General features: G+C 41.0%; 1 protein-coding gene across 4 annotated transcripts; it reads right to left on the bottom strand.

The window, feature by feature from the left end:
* Window positions 1-50: 50 nt before the first annotated feature.
* pacsin2 (protein kinase C and casein kinase substrate in neurons 2) lies at window positions 51-15,793 on the bottom strand. 4 transcript variants are annotated; one of them, XM_088348304.1, is made up of 12 exons: window positions 15,627-15,793; window positions 12,030-12,095; window positions 11,799-11,955; window positions 10,908-11,143; window positions 10,692-10,847; window positions 10,459-10,634; window positions 10,276-10,396; window positions 9,133-9,180; window positions 5,496-5,629; window positions 3,283-3,429; window positions 1,920-2,098; window positions 51-780 (listed from the first exon to the last, which is right to left on the bottom strand). In XM_088348304.1, exons 2-12 carry the CDS (start codon window positions 12,084-12,086, stop codon window positions 668-670), a joined length of 1,524 nt encoding a protein of 507 aa, XP_088204430.1. In that variant the 5' UTR covers window positions 12,087-12,095; window positions 15,627-15,793; the 3' UTR covers window positions 51-667. The 4 variants fall into 4 exon arrangements, with proteins under 4 accessions (XP_088204430.1, XP_088204432.1, XP_088204431.1 ...); XM_088348306.1 differs by lacking the exon at window positions 3,283-3,429; XM_088348305.1 differs by lacking the exon at window positions 9,133-9,180.
* Between the last annotated feature and the right edge of the window lie 34 nt (window positions 15,794-15,827).

Raw genomic sequence — 15,827 nt, 5'->3', positions numbered from 1 at the left:
TTTCTCAACGGACATTCCTGAAACCAGAAAAAAATGAAGTTCACACAACAACGTATTCATTTTTTATTGTTGGGTGGGAAAATATTAACATACATACATGAAATGTGCAAATGGCTTCTTGATTTTTCAGTAACCATGTCAACAGTTTTTTAATATCTTGATCACAGATACAATAAACTTACTGCTACTTATAACAAATACAAGTTCTTTTTAAAAGACTAATGTTGTGGTATAGGCCGTGAAATACGATTTACATAATTGTTTTTATAATTTGGCCCCTACACAAAAAAAGAAACCATAAAATATTCATGTTTTTGTACAAAACGATTCTGACTGTAACAGAAATAAAAACAGTGGCTAGTATCATAAATTATAATCAAGTTCTAATTTAATTGGTGTCGTTTATGAATAAATTTTCATCTCATTAAGTCAGTGGTTTAAAAAGACAGTTACAATCAGTGTGGTTTACATTCAAGTGCATTGCCAGAGGACACCACTAAGAGGCGCCACTCCAGTCACATCAACCATTCTCAAAATCTCCCTTTCATTGAAGCAACATGGAGAACATGAAGACGGAAGAGCACACATTTTTTTTCTGTAACAGAGTCAACAAGTGTCATTTCACTCCGCCCTTTTTCTTGTGACCTTGACTCGACCTCCGTCTTCTTCAGTGGATATCCTCCACATAGTTGGCAGGGTAAAGGCCAATGCGGCCATCCTTAAGACGACCTTTGCACCAGCCCTGGTCGTCCTCCTCACTCATTTTGGTCAACTCATCGCCTTGGGGAACAATCACAGCAAAGATTGGTTTACTTTTCATTTATCGAAGTCATATTTCAGTTTTTTTGTTTTTTACTGATTTTTTATTTTATTTTTATGTTTGGATATTTTTTATCATTTAAAAAACATTATCAAAATTCATTTGTTTGTTAGATTGTATTGGATGCACATACATACATGTATTGAAAAACAATGTAAATATTTCAAAATTGTGTGTGTGTATATATATATTTATTTTTCATTCTTTAAAAATATATATATTTCAAAAAAGAAAACTAAATTTTATTTATTATGAATTTCATCTTAAAAGATGCATTTCTCTTCATTTATTGTTCTGTTTGTGATTTTTTTTCTGTTTTTGGAAAAAATAATTATTTTTTCTTAATTATTTGTTTGGTGAACATATTTTACTTTTTTTTGTTTTTGTTTTTAAAAAAAAATATTAAATATTTTTTGTTTTTCAAAATATTCATGTTTTATTTTATATATATATATTTTTTTAAATAAATTCCCTGTTTTTTATTTATCTGTTTGAAAATATGTTTTTTGTGTTTTTATACACAGCGGTTTCCTGTTCTTCAAAACATTTTAAAAAACATTTTTGTCATTATTTTAAAAAGGTGTTTTTTCCACTCCAGAAAAAAAAAACTAAAGAAAAAAATTACTTTTGAAATTTTTTTTTTGCAAAGTCAAAAAACAATTTGATAAACAGGAAAAAAAGTTATTAAAAAAATGAAATCAAATTTTGATACAGATTTTTGAAAAAAAAATATTTTTTATAACTATTAAAAAAAAAGCCAAAACCTTTACTTGAACAAAAAATTGATAAAATATTTACGTTTTTTTTTAAGAAATCTGAAAAAAAAAAAAAAAAAAAATTCAAAAAGTTGTTCATTAAATGTTTCAATTTTTTTTCTGAAAAACAAATAGCAAATTTTTCAAAAAGGGAAAAATATATTTTTAAAACACATATATAAAAAACAGACAAAAATGATTTAAGAAAAACAAATCTGAACGCATGAACAAAATAATTTGGGACGCAAAATGAGTTGATAAAACAGAAAATTAAAAAAGGAATGGAAAAAATGAAAACATTGCTTCTAAAGCCAGTCTGGTGCTTGTTTTGTGGATGGGATTACCCGCTGTGAAGGTGAGCTCGTCCTGCTCTTGTCCCTCATAGTCATACAGGGCCCGGACAGGGACGGAAAGGGGAGGCGGGGAGACGGGTTCGTCCTCGAAAGGGTTGCCGTCGCCATTGCCCGAGAACGGATTGGACGCCGTGTCCTCATCCGACCACTCAGTCGTCTTCTCGCCGAATCTGGACACAGCAGACAATAGGGCGCTGGTCACCATTTAAAAACTCCAAGTGGGGTTGGGGTTGCGGTAAAAAAGCCCATTGGCAAGCAAATCACAGAGGACAGGGCGTGATTGGAGCCAGCGTGATTTTTTGGACCACCACATTTATGACATTATTTACAGTCAGATCTTTTATTCAAGCGACCGTGTGTAATATTTCTCCATTAGAGGTTGTTGTAGCTTAACAGCGTGCATTGGAAGAAGCCCGATGGATACCACTTGACAATATTCCCAAGCTTAATTCCAGTGGAAGTGCCCAATTTTAACCGCTACCTGGAGAAGCTAAAAAGGCCAGCAAAAGGTTGTAAAAGCAAAATTTATTGACATGAAGGGACTAACAATAGTGGATAGCATTGAGCCATGCCCTGCAACCAACAGTGGCTGGAGAAGGAAAGAGATGAAAAAGGTGGAAGATGCCCAAAACACAGGACACTAAAAACGAACCAGGAACGGCTAACTATAATAATAATTAGAACTAGCGTCAAGCCATAGCCTGCGGACAAGTGGCTTATGTGTGGGTAGAGAAGGAAACAGAAGACAAAAAAGAGCAAATGACCCAATCAAAGAACCCAGCTGTGTAAGGCAAGTGACAATGAAAGACAAAGCAGCAACAGCAAAACATACACTGGCAGCTAGCGGGGAGCCATAGCCTGCAACCAAATGTCTAACACAAGTTGCTAGAAAAGGGAATAGGAGAAAAAGTGGAGGATGCCCTAATCACAGGACACTGAAGGACGAACCAGGCCCAGCTAAAAATAATAATGGCAACAATGTAATGGCCTACAGCAAAGTGGCCTTTGAGTGGCTAGAGGAGGAAACAATGTGGGGGAAAAAAGCTTTGGCACAAGAATCTTATGCATGAATGGTATCACTATCAATTTGATGAACAGTATCATTCTAAATAATGTGTTGTCAGACATCCATAGTCATTTTAGAAAACTTTTTCTTCATCAATTAATCGATAATCGTCGAATTAAGTAATCGTGAGCACACACAATGGCCACGGTAACTGTCAGATCTGACTGTAAGATACAAGCGCAGGTGCTCGGCGCCAGCGAGCATCGGGCGCCTAGATCAAAAAGCCAGCAGAGTCCACCAAGCAGCGAGAGGAGGAGACAAGTGCAGGGGGGGGGCGTGGCCACCAACGTTTTCCCGTCCTCATTTTTTTTGTGGTTGGGCGTCAGGTCCTCATGCGCCTCCTGCGCCATTTCGTGCTTGTCCTCTTGGTCCTCGTCGTCATCCTCGTCGAACGGGTTGGAGCCCGCCGGCGCCGCTTTGGCGGGCGCTGCCGGGCTAAGACAGAGGAGATCATCATCAAGCCACAACACACACCATGCTTTTCCCAAGCTCAGCCCTCAAACGAAGGTGATTGGCTGAGGGAAAGCTGCCTCTTCCTTTCTTTGGTTTTCCCATTATCTATTAGTCAAACCTAGAGGTATACGATTGTTAATTGGGTACATTTCAGAGATAATAAAAATTAAATGCCAGCGTTGCCATTGCAAATGCTAGCATAAGCGGCTAACGCTGGTCACAGTGACGCTAACATTAGATAGGATTGCCAACATGGCTGACAGAATGAGCAACCGACCTTTCGGACTAAGAAGACGGAATTAGCTGCTAGTTTAATTCTAGCATTGTAGTTAGCGTCTCTGATACAGGTGCTAGCAGTAGCAGCTGTTTCCGCCCAAGCTGCTGCCGGAATGAGCAGCAGACCTCACCGGCACGAGACTGAATCGGCAGCTAACATAAGGTGAGCATTTGCGACTAGCATATGTAATGCAAATGCTGGCATTAACAGCTAGTGTTGATCACATAGACGCTAGCATGAGCAGTTATTCTTTCCAATATGACTGCAGTCATGACTGACTAGCCTTGCCATTGCTGTAAAGAGAAACAGCAGCTAACGAGGTAGCATTGGCAGCTAGCGTCTGTTATGCAGATGCTAGCATTAGCTGCTAGCACTGCTCATGTAGAGGCTTAACGTAGTGGTTATCCTTTCCAACTTGGCTTTGGTAATGACCGCTTGGCCTTGCTGCCACTGTAGAGAGAAACAGAAGCTAGAGAGTAAGCAGTTGAAGCCAGCGGCTCTGATGCAAATGCTGCCATTAGGGGCTTGTGTCACTGACGTACAGGCTAGAATTAGAGGCTAGAGCTACTCAAGCAGACGCTTATATTAGCTTGTAGTGAAACTAACACAACAGCCTGCCTTGGTCAAGTGGACCCTGAAACAGGTACTAGCATAAGGAGCTAGAGTCTATGATGCAGATGCCACCGTTTGCGGCTAATGTCCCTGAGGCAGACGCTAGCTTTAGCTTCAAGTGTCACCAGATGCTAACCTGCGAGGCTATTCTTGCCTATGCTACTTCCCGGAATGAGTAGCCGGCCATGCCTGTGAGGAGACCGACTGAGCAGCTACCATAACGCAGGCATTTGATAGTATTGTCTATTCAGATGCTTGCATTAGCGACTAGCGTTTCTCACGTAAAGGCGAGCATTAGCGTTTATTCTTTCCAATGCGGTAATGACGGACTGGCCTTGCCGTCATAAGCGACTAGTGTCACTGGGGCAGATGTTACCATTACATTCAAGGGTGACCAATACAGAAGCTAGCCTTTGAGCATGGGTCTCCAACGTGGCACCCGCGGGGCACCAGCTAGCTGCCTAAGAACACCTGAGTTGCCCTACAGAACGGTTCTGAAAATAGCTCACCAGTGATTAGAAATTGTGATTTTATAGGAAATGAGGTGTCCAACATGTGTGGGGTTTTAGACATTGATTGAGCCTATTATAACCCAACATTTAACCAAAACAACCGGGTAATAACATGACTAGTTGTTTTTTTCAAATGCATATCAAACAGGTAGGCATTTGCGCTAATCTGTCCCAAAAAAGTAGCTTTTGGCTGCGTAAAGGTCGGTGACCCCTGCTTTAGAGGCATGTGTAGGCTAGTATTATCAGCTAGTCTCGCTAAGACGCTAAAGACAAATGTTGTGGTGCAGCAGTAGCAATTTTTTGTCACAGTTTCCAAAGCAGACACTAGCATAGGTGGCATGCATCTCACACATAAATCCTAAAATTATATTAAGATTAGCTCCCTTCATCTTTTTTCCTTTACAAACAACGTTACGTCATAAACGCGGCCTCTTTCAGAAGGGGAACAAAGATCAAATTTTTCCGGTGGGCCACATTCCTTACGCTCCCTTTTCTCGCTCACGTACTCGTGAAAACTGGGTTACTTCGGTTCATTTACCGGCGCAGGTGGCGCCGCTTTGGCCTGCGTTCAACTATGCGGCAAAGACGTCTTTCCCGCTGTTTGCAGTCTCCATGGTAATGGGAAAAAAAGGATGATGCAACAGTACCCGCTGTTGTCGGTCTTGGGGGGCGGGACCGGCTGATCGGATCCGGTTTGACTGATGGCTGTCAAGGTCACGCCCTCGTGGGATTTTCTGGTGCCCCGCCTGCTCAAGGTCCGGTTCAGGTCTAGGGTCCAGTCCTGGAAACAAAATAAATAATGAATATCTTATTTCCTGCCTTACAGGGCGTACTAGATTATAAAGTGCAGCACCCCTTCAATAGTCTTTTGTGATATTTCTTCATATATAAGGCACACGGGATTATAACAAGTCCAAAGTATACTAAGGGCAATGGTTGCACAAAAAAACAAAACGTACCATATTTGTGCATTAATTGCTCAGTCAGAATATATCATTGATCACAACTGCATAACATTTGATGAAACAGGAATCTAACCCGGATTCCAGCGGGAAGGACGCCAGATCCTATCCACTGGACCAGTAGTTCTCAACTGGTGGCTCAGGACCCAAAAGTGGGTCGCGGACCTGTTTTCAGAGGGTCGCTGACCTTTGCCTTGGCAAAGTAATGCTAAGAAAAAAACAAAGGGTAAATCCCCCTACTTAACTGCTTGATCTCTTTTTAGGGGGCAGTGGCGGCAGTAGCTCAGGAGGTCATTTTGCGATCGAAAGGTTGCAGGTTCGATTCCCGGCTCCTCCGAATAAAATGTCGACATGTCCTTGGCTTGACACTGAACCCCTAACGCCACCGATAATGGTGTCACCGCTATCAGTGTGTGAATGGGTAAGTGTGAAGCAAAATCTAAAGCGATTTGGGAGGTCTTTAATGACTTAAAAAGTGCGACCAAAAGGCAGACCAATTACCATTTAGGCACCTTTGAGAGGGACCACATCGCATTATATCGTGGTCTTGTTGGTTTTATTTCCCTTTTCCATAGTAATGAGTCCTATTAAGGTTAGTGATAATGGGAAGAAAAAGAGGAAAACAGCGACAACGATTGAGGCGAAGGAAAAAGCGATTGTGAAATATAAAAATGGTGTGCGAGTGTCTACCATTGAAGTGCTGCTTTATTAATACTTTGTATAAATTTCAGTGTGGGGCTGTTTTAATACAGTTTTAGAACATTGTTTTTGTGAGATGTAGGCTTATTTGCAAGTGTCTACGGTACATGAAGTTGTTTTGGTTTAGCTGGTCAATTTGTTTTGTGAAAAGGTAAAGTAAATATATTTTACTATCTTTGCTTTAAATTGAATAATCATATCATTTCTTGAATTGGGTCCAAGCTTGTCATTTGGGTGGAACAGTTGATCCTGAAGTCAGACCAGTTGACAACCAGTGCAGTAAACCATTAGGGATACAGATCACACATGAAAATGCTTTAGGTTTATCTCATTATTACACTATTTTAGTGCTTGGTTTGAGTTAAAGAAATGTTAAACCAATCTTTTTACTGATTTTAATCACTTCCTGCTTTCCCGTTTCATTAACATATCTGGTAGAGAGACCAAAAATAGTGTGACGATAAGACCTAATGCCTTTTTCATATGTCGGCTGTATCCCTAGTGGTCTAGTAGATAGGACCCTGAGCTCTCCACGCTGCAATCCTGTTGCATTCAATCTTATGCAATTGTGATCAAACATCCATGTACCTAGCGGCCTGGTCGCACGGTTTCGGTGCTCTTACCGTTGCTATCCAGTTCGATCACCGTTACCACTATTGATATGCAACAGCGGTTACTGTTGACTGATCAATAGTAGCACAAACATGGTAACGCGTTTCCAATCAAGACCACATGTAAAGGTGCACCAAGTTATAAGGCGCACATTCGAATTTCTGGCCAATTTGGAGGTCTTGGGTGTGCCTTATAGTCCAGAAAATACGGTACATTTTTATAAAGGCGTCACATTGAGAACAGGCTAGCGCAAAGTTCTCCCACCAACAGGAAGGGGGCAGCGTATTTTGTGACATTCATTTTTTTAAAAATCTCATGTCATACAATTGACTTTGAAAATACTTTTTTTGTATTTTTTATTACAAACTAAACAAACTAAATGATTAAGACTAGGAATACACGATCATTTTAGAAAAAAATATGACGTTACTTATCGGCCGAATAGGAGAAAAACAAAACGAGTCACCTTGCTTGTAATATTCAATCAGTCAACACAACTTGTTAGAAAGATTAAAAGCATTTGGGTTCCTCATTACAATAGATGTGGATTTTCTATACAACTAGTAGCACAATTTGGTGGTGTATCCTCTCTACCTCCTCGTTACCTGAGTGAGGCACAAGAACAAGCAATTGTATTTTACAGCTAAGATAAGAATGAGGGATATTATATATATATTACATACATACAGTATTTTATTTAGCCAAAAGCATGTCTAACTTTAAGCATTTGGGCACTTGTATTATGTTTAGAGCAATGTGTAAAAAGAACAGAAGTTTACGTTCCTTCATTTAATATTTCTAAATATCGCATACAGTTAAAATTATAAATATTTTTAGCGGTCTCCAGAACCATTATTTTATTATTTAGCTGATAAGAAAAGGGATTTATTATTTCTTAGCCAAAGCATGTGGATTATGTGTGTTTCGAATTTATTTTCAAAATATCGCATAGTTAAAAAAAAATACATGTCAGTAGGTCAGTATCTGTCTCCACAACCAGAATTTTATAGGTTTTTGGTATCTGATAAAGGATATATTTTTCTTAGCCAAGGCATGTGGATTTTATGTGTTTTGATTTTATTTTCTAAATATAACATTTAGTTAAAAAAAGTTATTCTTATATGTCTTTTGAAGCAGGATTTTATCAGTTATCAGTAACCAATAAAAATAAAGTAATTGATATATTTTTCTATTTCAGAGCATGTGGATTGTGTGTGTTTGGATCATTTTGCTTAATAAAGCATGCAGTTAAAAAGTAAAGTTATCATTTATTAGCATCAGTCTTCAGAACCAGGATTTTATCAATCATTTGTTTTGTTGAGAAGAATTTATCTATTTTTCTTAGCCAAGGCATGTTGATTTTGCATATTTTCTTTTTTTTCTAAATGTAACATGTTGTTAATGCCTCGATCTACTTAAAAGCTGGCATCCACATGCGTGGACATAAATACACATAAAACAAGAAGCTCGAGTCTTAGAAGGTTAAAACAAAAAAAAATATATTGGTAATTGTTTGTCTCCAGAAGGAGGATTTTCTTGGTTATCTGCAGGAAAAAAAAAAGTTATTGTGCTGCCGAAGTTACAATTTGTTTTTACAATCGTTAATTTTTGAAAACAAAAATATTTTCTCATCAGATCCAATTAATCATCAAAATAGTACAAAAATGCTGCGATTTGGAATGGCTAGTTTCAAGAGCAGCGAGGCGTTTAATACCCGTCACCTGGCGATACGTTAAGGTTTTTTTTTTCCCGCCACCAGAAGTGAACCCGAGAAAATGTGCCGCGTAGCCGGCGAGACCGCCGACCCAGCAGAACTCGCCCGAGCGAGACGAAACTCGTTCCGGACGTGTCGTAAGTCAGAAAATCGGACGGGAAAATCTCATGAAAGTGAGCACATTGATTCCCGTGTTTGTCCTTGTGAGGTAGGACAAAGACAAATTGAAGCACAAACGAGTGTAGCCCCGCCCCATTTTTTATGGTACGAAGAGCGGTCGGCCCATGAGGCACTCACGACAATGGACCTTCTCTTAAAGGAGACAGCGTGGGACAAGTCCAAGTTCTGGAGGAAAGGGAAGGCAGGCGGTACAGTTAATATGGACTGATTGCCAAATCCGAAAATTCGATTGGATTAGCTTACTTTAACAATTTGAGCCATATCCAATTAGACAGGAGATCATTTTTGAATTAGCAGACTATAATACATTGGACACAGAAATACCAACGCAGATGCAATAATAAATAAAAAATGGACACTAGCATTACAATCCATTATTTTGGAAAAAAATTACGGTCAATAAGAGCGTAAGTATCCATGGAGGGAGACAAATTTTAAGTAATATATTTATATTGATATTTGACACAGGCTCTGGTATTATTATTTCATAAATGTTATCAAATCATCAAATGAATTCCGCTAAAGAATTAGCCTTTTTCTAGAGAACAGGTTTGGTGTTTTTGTTGACTAACATCTTAAAATATGTGATTTGGCTCTTAAAAAAAACGTCTTAATGGTTTCCTTAATGGCTTTTTTGCATCAAAAAAAAGTTACCAACCCCTGCATAAATGGCTAGTCTTGCTAAAATGGCTGACAGAATTAATGGTTGGTCAGAAACAGCAGCTGATTAGACTGGTCTTGTACCATTTGGAGCTAGCGTCCGTCTCAGATGCTAGCATTAATAGCTATCTTTGCCAAGGAACGAAAGCATTTGTGGCTTTTATTGCTGATGTACAGACTAAAATTAAAAGCTTGTCCTGCAGCTAGTGAAAATGCTGTTGTAGCATTGCAGCTAGCATCTCTGATGCAGGTGCTAGCATTAGTGCAGAGGTGGGCACTCAAGGGCAGCACATCTTGCATGATCATGAAGGTTTCTCTCCAATACAGGTGATTCCAATCACCAGGGACATTAACAAGCTCCCGTTAGCTTGCTAAAAGGTCGATAATTTGTATTAACCGCGTTGAAGAAGAAAAACATGCAGTACATGCAGCCCTAGAGGACCGGGCTGCCCTTTTCTACATTGGTAGATATTTTTGTACATTAGTATTAGCCGCTAGCATTTCTGACATACAGGCTAATCTTAGCAGCTAGTCCTGCAGGTAGTGAAGATGGTGGTGTAGCATTTGCAGCTTGCGTCTCTGATTCAGATGCTAGCCCACCTGAAATTGAGGCCAGTTCATGGGCATGCCAGGTCCGTGATTGGACCGGAACCACTTCAAGTCCTCATCCGGGTCGGTGGCGGCGATAGTGTCTTCCAGCGTCTGGTAGATAGTCTGGAACCTGCCGAGAAATATGTCGGTTTTACTCGTGCATGACAAGGGAGCCAAGATGTAGATCCCCACCTGTGATTGGTGGAGAGGTCCAAGTGCTGCTTGACCTCCAGCAGAACTTCCTTGAAGAACCGAATGCGCTTGTCCTCAAACTGCTGCCACTGCTCAAAGACTTGCTCCATGTTCTCCATGTACTGAGGTGTCAGCTTGTTGAGCTCCTCCAGGGACTTCTCGTAACGTTCCTTGGCCTGGTTGAGGAGGAGGGTGGGCGAGGGGCTTCGGGTCTGACATTGTGGCGGTGGTACCTTTTGTGCCTCCTGCTGGCACTTGTCCACCTTCTCCTGGAGCTTCTTCTGTGTTTCGGGATTGTTGTTGCTCTCCAGCTTGCTGTTGGTCTCCCGGCTGGCCGCTAGCTTCTCTTCCTTGCAGGCGCCGTGATACGACTTCTTCATGGTCTCCACCTATAATTTTGAATTTGTATCGGAGAAAAGCTTCCTAGGTTGGCCTTCTCGAAACCGTACCTCTTTGAGCTTCTTGGCCCAAGGCTTCTGCGCCTTCCGGAAGGCGTCGTCGGCCTCCTTGGTTTCCTTGTAGCCGCCAATCATCTGCTTGTGGTAGGCGTCGCGCTGCCAGTTTTTGAGCTTCTCTAGGTCCTCAGCCACCAGGGCCGCCTTCACCTCCAAGTGCAGCTCGCTCACCTTCTCCGCCTCAGAGCACAGCGATGACCACGCCCTCTCCAGCATGCCGTACTGGGGGCCTGAAGATGGACGGAACAAAAAAAGGACTTTAGGCTGAATCCCATTTCTTCCTCTTTACCCTCCTCGAGGAGGGCAAGGGAACGATTACTGTAAGAATTAGGAACACACCTTCTGCTTACCACTCATTACTTTATTGTCTGGCGGCGCCTTCTGAAGGAATTTAAAACCCATAACACAACATAAACAGATATATGTTCATTTTCTTCCACGATTGTTTTAGACTGGTCGGTACAGCCGACAAGGCGTGGCTAAGGTGCTCCTGGGCTGAATTGCGGGACGTGCACTTTTGTTTTTAACTTCTTTGTGAGGGACTTTTGTACACCCAACGTGAACGCACTTATCAAGAGTAAGGGAAGGGGAAGAATGGAACTGAGCAGTGGTCAAGTGGAAATGTTGATACAGGACACGGACACTTATAAAAACATTGCTCGATAATTATTTAAAATCAAAGGACATCCAGCTCTTCCATAGTGCCTGGGGATGTGGTCAGGACCTGGCTAGGGTGCTCTGTAACTGAAACAGGCCTTGTGTCCCTTGTGTTCCACCTTACATGCTTTGCAGCCAGCGGATTTGGACTTTCCTTACCTTGGCCTATACTTAGGGTTTAGAATACGCTTTAGAGGAAGGGGAAGTAATGGGATTTCATTGGGTGACCTTTTTCGATGAGCTGCCGCCAACGCTTGGCCCAGTCGCTCAGCTGTGTGGCGTAGGACTTCTCGATGCGCGACCGCTCGTGGATGCAGCTCATCAGGTCGTTGCAGAGCCGGTTGCCGTCGTCCACACGCTTCACCGTGCGCTTGTAGTTTCCAACCTGGCCCAGACGCCGCCAATAAAATGAATAAATCCCCATCCATTGAAATTCCCTCTGTCCAATTATGTCCTTACCTCCCAGAAACTGTCGCTGGAGACGTCGATCATGGAGTCGTCGTAGGAGCCCGACATGGCTGCTGCCTGGAAAGTAGCACTGATAAGACTTCCAAAATAATTTGACTAGCATTGGCCTTGTCAGTTTTGTGGTTAGTGGGGAATCAAAAAAACTGACAAAAACCAGTCCGTGTGCTACTTTGGTGCTCTTAGGGGGCTACCTGATGCCCGCGGGCACCCAGTTGGGAGATCCCTGTAAAAACTCTAGGGCTTTAAAAAAGAATTATGATAAAATAGAGATTATACTTTATTTAGAAAAAAACTATAATATTTTACCCATATCAATCACACCCTAACTTGGGGGTCAGTGGTTAGCGCGTGTGCGGCACAGTTCTAAGGTCTTGGAAACCTCCTGTGTGGGTTCAAATCCAGCTACCGGACTTTCTGTGCGGAGTTTGTATGTTCTCCCCGTGCTTGCGTGGGTTTCCTCCGGGCACTCCGGTTTCCTCCCACATTCCAAAGACATGCATTTCAGGTGGATTGGCTGGTCCAAATTGTCCCTAGGTGTGAATGGGCGAGCGAGTTCTCTGTCCCTGTGTGCACTGCGATTGGCTGGCAACCAGTTCAGGGTGTCCCCTGCCCACTGCTTGCTGGGATGGGCTCCAGCACCCCTGCGACCCTTCTGAGGATAAGCGGTGCAGCTAATGAGATGAGATATATATATACGTACACACACAGACACAGGCTTATATAAGGCTTTTCATTTTTTTGGCTCAAAACATGTTTTTTTTTTTTTTTTACCTAACTCAACATTATTCTTCTTTAACAAACTAGGAGAAGAAAAGCCGGCTAGGTTCCAATACGACTCTTTGAAAGTCTATGCGAGCACCAGCGCTTCCTTCCGACCCCCTATTATGAAAAGACTCTCTATACCTCACCCCCATCCCCACACACACCCCCATGCAGCTGCAGTCCTCACTTCAAACATGATCAACGGCCGACAGTAACTAAAAAGGGCTTTGACCCCCCAGGGCAAACACGCTTGTTGACTCAGCAAAGGACCGAAGTCCAATGGCTAGCTAAGTCTGAGTTTTTTAACTCTTCTGCAAAGGTTGATTAAGCTCTGGTTGCCTGATTGGGTTATGGTATGAAATTGTTAGCAGATTTTTACCGTGTCGCAATCAGACAATATCAATGGACGCTTTGTCATCCTTTAGTTATTTGTTCAGTGAAGAGTTAATTGGTATTCCAACATACACAGCGTAGTCTTCATTTCATGTTTTGTTCATTTGGACTTTGCTAGCGTTCCAGCATAGTTTATGGTTTCAACGTCATGACAATTTTGTTATTGTTCTATGAAAATGTGAGTAGATATCCTACATTGTCTTACATTCTTGTTTTTTTCAAGCAGAGTTAGTGTCACAACTTCTCTTCATCTTGGCCCTCTCGTTATGTTTCTATTCGCACATGAGTACATATCCTGAGTCTTCCTTCTTTCCCATTTCCCCATTTATATTTATTAGACTCATTATCATGGCCCTCTACTTATACTTTTATCCTCGTGTGAGTACATAGTCCGAGTCATTCTCCCTTCAAGTTTTGTTAAGTTAGAGCTAGTGTTCTTGCATTTTATTTCACGGTCTTGTCATCGTGGCATGCTTGTTCTTCTGTCCACGTGCAGAGCTGCTACATGTGTCAACTTCCTTTCATGTTTTGTCGGTATTCCACATTACAGTGCAATTTGCTGTCTCGTCGTCATGGGACACCCAAAATAATAATTATAGCAGAGGTAAGAGGAACCTGGCTTTCCACTTCCTGCTTTTGTCGCACTCTTGATATTATAATAATAATGATAATAATACATTGTCGCCTCAGGACACCCAAGGTCGCTCTACATATAGTAGGACACAACAATAAAGAATGAGTAAAACAAGAGTAAAACAAGCAAGTAATAAATAACAAGATAACAGATATGGGTATATTTACCCATATGTGGATTCTATCCACAAATGGGTAAATATACTACATCGTCTCGTTTTTATGTTTTGTTCAGTTCAAGCCTGTTAGTGTTTCAGGATAGAGTCACATGACCTAGTCGCAATGACACACAAAAAAATAATAAATGTATCAGAGTTAGGAGGAGGCTCGCTTTCCACTTCCTGCCTGTGTTGCACAAAAGTGTGAGTTGATCCTTCTGAGATGTTGCAAAATCCGTCCAGACTCAAGAAATATTGCATGTTTCTATGACAACGGGAGGTGGCGACCTCCAGTCGCTGGTTCAAATATTTCCAATGGACTCGCCAGAATTTCATAGAACAGGGGGGGGGCTCAGCGTGGTTGAGCATCAGGTCAGCAGTCTTTCCTGGGGAAGCCTCTTTTAAACCATGAAGGGCGTTAGGGCACATTCAAGGCCAGAGGTATGCAATTCTTTCTTGAAGGAAAATGGGATGATGCTAGCACCACTTATCGTTTGTTTTCTTAATTTCAAGCACACCTAAATAAATGTTTCTCAGATTTTTTTTTATAGCAAGCCTGAAAAACAATAGTCATTTTACCAGATTGTTATGACCCACCAAAAAAATTCAGCCCCTGCATTTAAAAAAACAGCACAATTCAAATTTAGAACCAAAATATTACTTGGGAATCATTTATATTTGGCGCGGGCAAACATTTTATTTCGCGGGCTGCAGTCAGTTAAAAAATTTGGTAGGGGGGCCAGGCCAGGAGTAAATTTCATTTTAGATTTGTTTATGGATCATATTTTCTTTCTAATCGGTTTGAAAATACACAGAAGTAAAGCAAGGTAATCTAATAACTCACTGTTTTGATAATAAGCAGGGACACAAGATAAATATCCTGATAAATATAAATAATACAGTGAAGAAAAAAAAGCTGGGTTTTTCAATGTTGGCCTTATCGCAGTACCTATTAATGCTTCATGAAAAATATTGTCATTTCATACACAAAGGTACTCTGCAACAAGGATTTTGGAGTAGTACTTTATTGACCATTATACATGTCACTACAATTTTACTATTTTTATTTGGCGGGCTGAATCAAAAAGTATGACATGCTGCATGTGGCCCGCGGGCTGTATTCTGCCCACCCCTGATTTATGTAATGCGTGTGCAATTTTATTCTTGAGGAAAGCATTTTGTCTTGAAATAATTAGCATATTTATATCTTTAAATATTCCCAAAAATCTGTAAGCAGTTTTAAAGAAACCGTTTGAAAACGTATAATTTTTAAGTACCGGTATGCGCTGCGGACCGTAGGGGTGAAAAAAACTGGCCACAAATGGCCCGCGGGCCGCAGTATGAGCACAGGCTGTTCGTGAGCGGGCTAAATGACAGAACAGAAGGCGACCCCTCCCTTCATCACTCTCGAACTACACAATTCTCGACTAAATTCATCACTTCCTGTTTACTTAAGGCTTTTAAAGTTCAATATTAACATTAACAAGCACCCGGAAATTAACAAAAATATCTTAACATGTTATTTAATGATCATATTTAACTGTAAAAAAGCGAAATTTGACCTCGCGAAGTCAGCGAATTAGCCATTTGAAAAACCCAAAAAGTTAAAATGGACGAAAACAACTCGACATTGTTCTCTTACCTTTTAAATATTCCTTTGCAATGATTTTTTTGTCCTCGAATTTCTTCAATTGGGCTGTTCGAGAAAGTTCGTCTTGCTTTTAGGTTTCTTTTTTTACGATGAGAAACGGTACCACCAGCGAACGACTGGCTGATACCGTTGTCAAATTAGCCTGACTGTCTTACAGCTTATCCGGTTTGAGAAACCGATTTCAAAATAAGA

This window comes from Urocampus carinirostris, chromosome 11 (genome assembly GCF_059441175.1).
Source record: "Urocampus carinirostris isolate Australia breed hairy pipefish chromosome 11, RoL_Ucar_1.0, whole genome shotgun sequence".
NCBI classification, from domain to species: Eukaryota; Metazoa; Chordata; class Actinopteri; order Syngnathiformes; family Syngnathidae; genus Urocampus; species Urocampus carinirostris.
Note: the sequence above shows the minus strand (reverse complement) of the source record. Positions and strands in the feature narration are given on the sequence as shown.

Coding starts and splice junctions, on each gene's coding strand:
- pacsin2 (XM_088348304.1), bottom strand. CDS start 12,086: ATGTCGGGCTCCTACGACGACTCCATGATCGACGTCTCCAGCGACAGT. Junction 3,430..5,495: donor CCCAAGACCGACAACAGCGG/GTACTGTTGCAT, acceptor CCTCTGTCTTAG/CCCGGCAGCGCCCGCCAAAG. Junction 2,099..3,282: donor AAAAATGAGGACGGGAAAAC/GTTGGTGGCCAC, acceptor TGCTGTGTCCAG/ATTCGGCGAGAAGACGACTG.